We start from the raw sequence: 1,310 nt of genomic DNA, 5'->3' as shown, positions 1-1,310 counted from the left end.
TGTGTGTGTGCATGTTTATATCAAAAGGTCCAAACCTTGGATAAACTATAAAACATCTAACGCGCCAGTTCAATAGAAGTACATCTTCCCTACCTCCTTGAAAGATGCCATGGCTGCCTGGAACGACTTGGTCAAGGAAGAGCTCAACAACACTATCACAACTACCCTGCAACTGAGGTTTCAACTGCGAGGCACAAGCCTTTATACCCAGCTCCATCTCGGATGCCAGATAATATTAAAGCTATGGCGGAAAGGTATCATAAAAAAGGTCTCTTATCATGATGACTCGGGACTGTGCTGCTTTTACCGCGGAGTCACCAAGCTCCGGTGTGTGAGTCTAGGCGCCTGGTCAATTTCCCAAGACTCGCTGCCTGCCCGACTTTCCTGCTCTTGCATTGCAATATAGGCATCTAAATCTCTGGGATCCGTTGCCTATCTCGACGAAAGCCCCCAGGTGTGATAAACAGCAATGTATCATCCAGTCTTCACGTGTACGACATATCCCATTATAGTCTGATATCTCCTTGATATATTCATTCATCACTACAATTCCTCGTTATTCCCCCTTTATAAAACTTTCCAACGAAGAACAAAAACGGATGGATTAGTAAAACAGAGAAGTACTTAAGTTTTGGACATTTACTCCATATTAATCACACGCTGTGTCATTATAAATGTACACATTTCATTCCCCAAGTATTTTCATGACTTATACAACTTATCTAATGAATGGTCGATAACCATTTGTCAGTTATTGTCCTTGAAAGTCATGCTTGGGGCAGAACAGATAAAACATTAAGACAAGGAAAGATAAAATGCGTAGTTGCCTTTCAGCACATATCTTTATCTGAGTTGCCTAAAATGATGGCGAAGCCCTACTCTACATTTGATACTGACATCTCTATGTGGGATAATGACATCTGACGTGTGGCAGCTTAAAGTGAGTCACCAGTTTTAGCCTAATGATAGTTTGTACTTATGGTTACATTGCCTGCGAGTTTGGCATATGAATGGGAAATATAAGTTATTAGGTGTAGTGTTGTGTATAAATTACTGTGGTTGAAGTGATTATTGTTCTGAAGAAGACAAAGGGGTTTGGCCTGATGCAGATAACATCAGGAGGAGCTGGATGAGATAAGATAAGGACAGATCATTCTGAAACGTAGCCACTTTCTAGAAAGTTTTATTTGGATCTCGTGTATACTATTCCTGTAAAAAGAAAGCATCATTACAAAGAACACTAAGGAAATATTAGTACTACATATCTACTTGTATTTCACTATCTTCAGTGCTTATTCAACATACAACAG

The 1,310-nt window shown here is 39.8% G+C and overlaps 1 protein-coding gene across 1 annotated transcript in view; it reads right to left on the bottom strand.

Moving 5' to 3' along the window:
• LOC119592684 (aldehyde dehydrogenase, dimeric NADP-preferring-like) overlaps positions 1-160 on the bottom strand; it is a gene marked incomplete at its 5' end in the record, with an annotated part of 10,381 nt that extends 10,221 nt beyond the window's left edge. Inside the window, 1 exon segment of the mRNA XM_037941600.1 lies at positions 94-160. Coding sequence (XP_037797528.1) covers positions 94-160 — 67 coding nt within the window.
• Positions 161-1,310: the final 1,150 nt, after the last annotated feature.

Source organism: Penaeus monodon, chromosome 30 (assembly GCF_015228065.2).
Source record: "Penaeus monodon isolate SGIC_2016 chromosome 30, NSTDA_Pmon_1, whole genome shotgun sequence".
Lineage (NCBI taxonomy): Eukaryota > Metazoa > Arthropoda > Malacostraca > Decapoda > Penaeidae > Penaeus > Penaeus monodon.
This window is presented reverse-complemented; position numbering and strand designations above follow the sequence as displayed.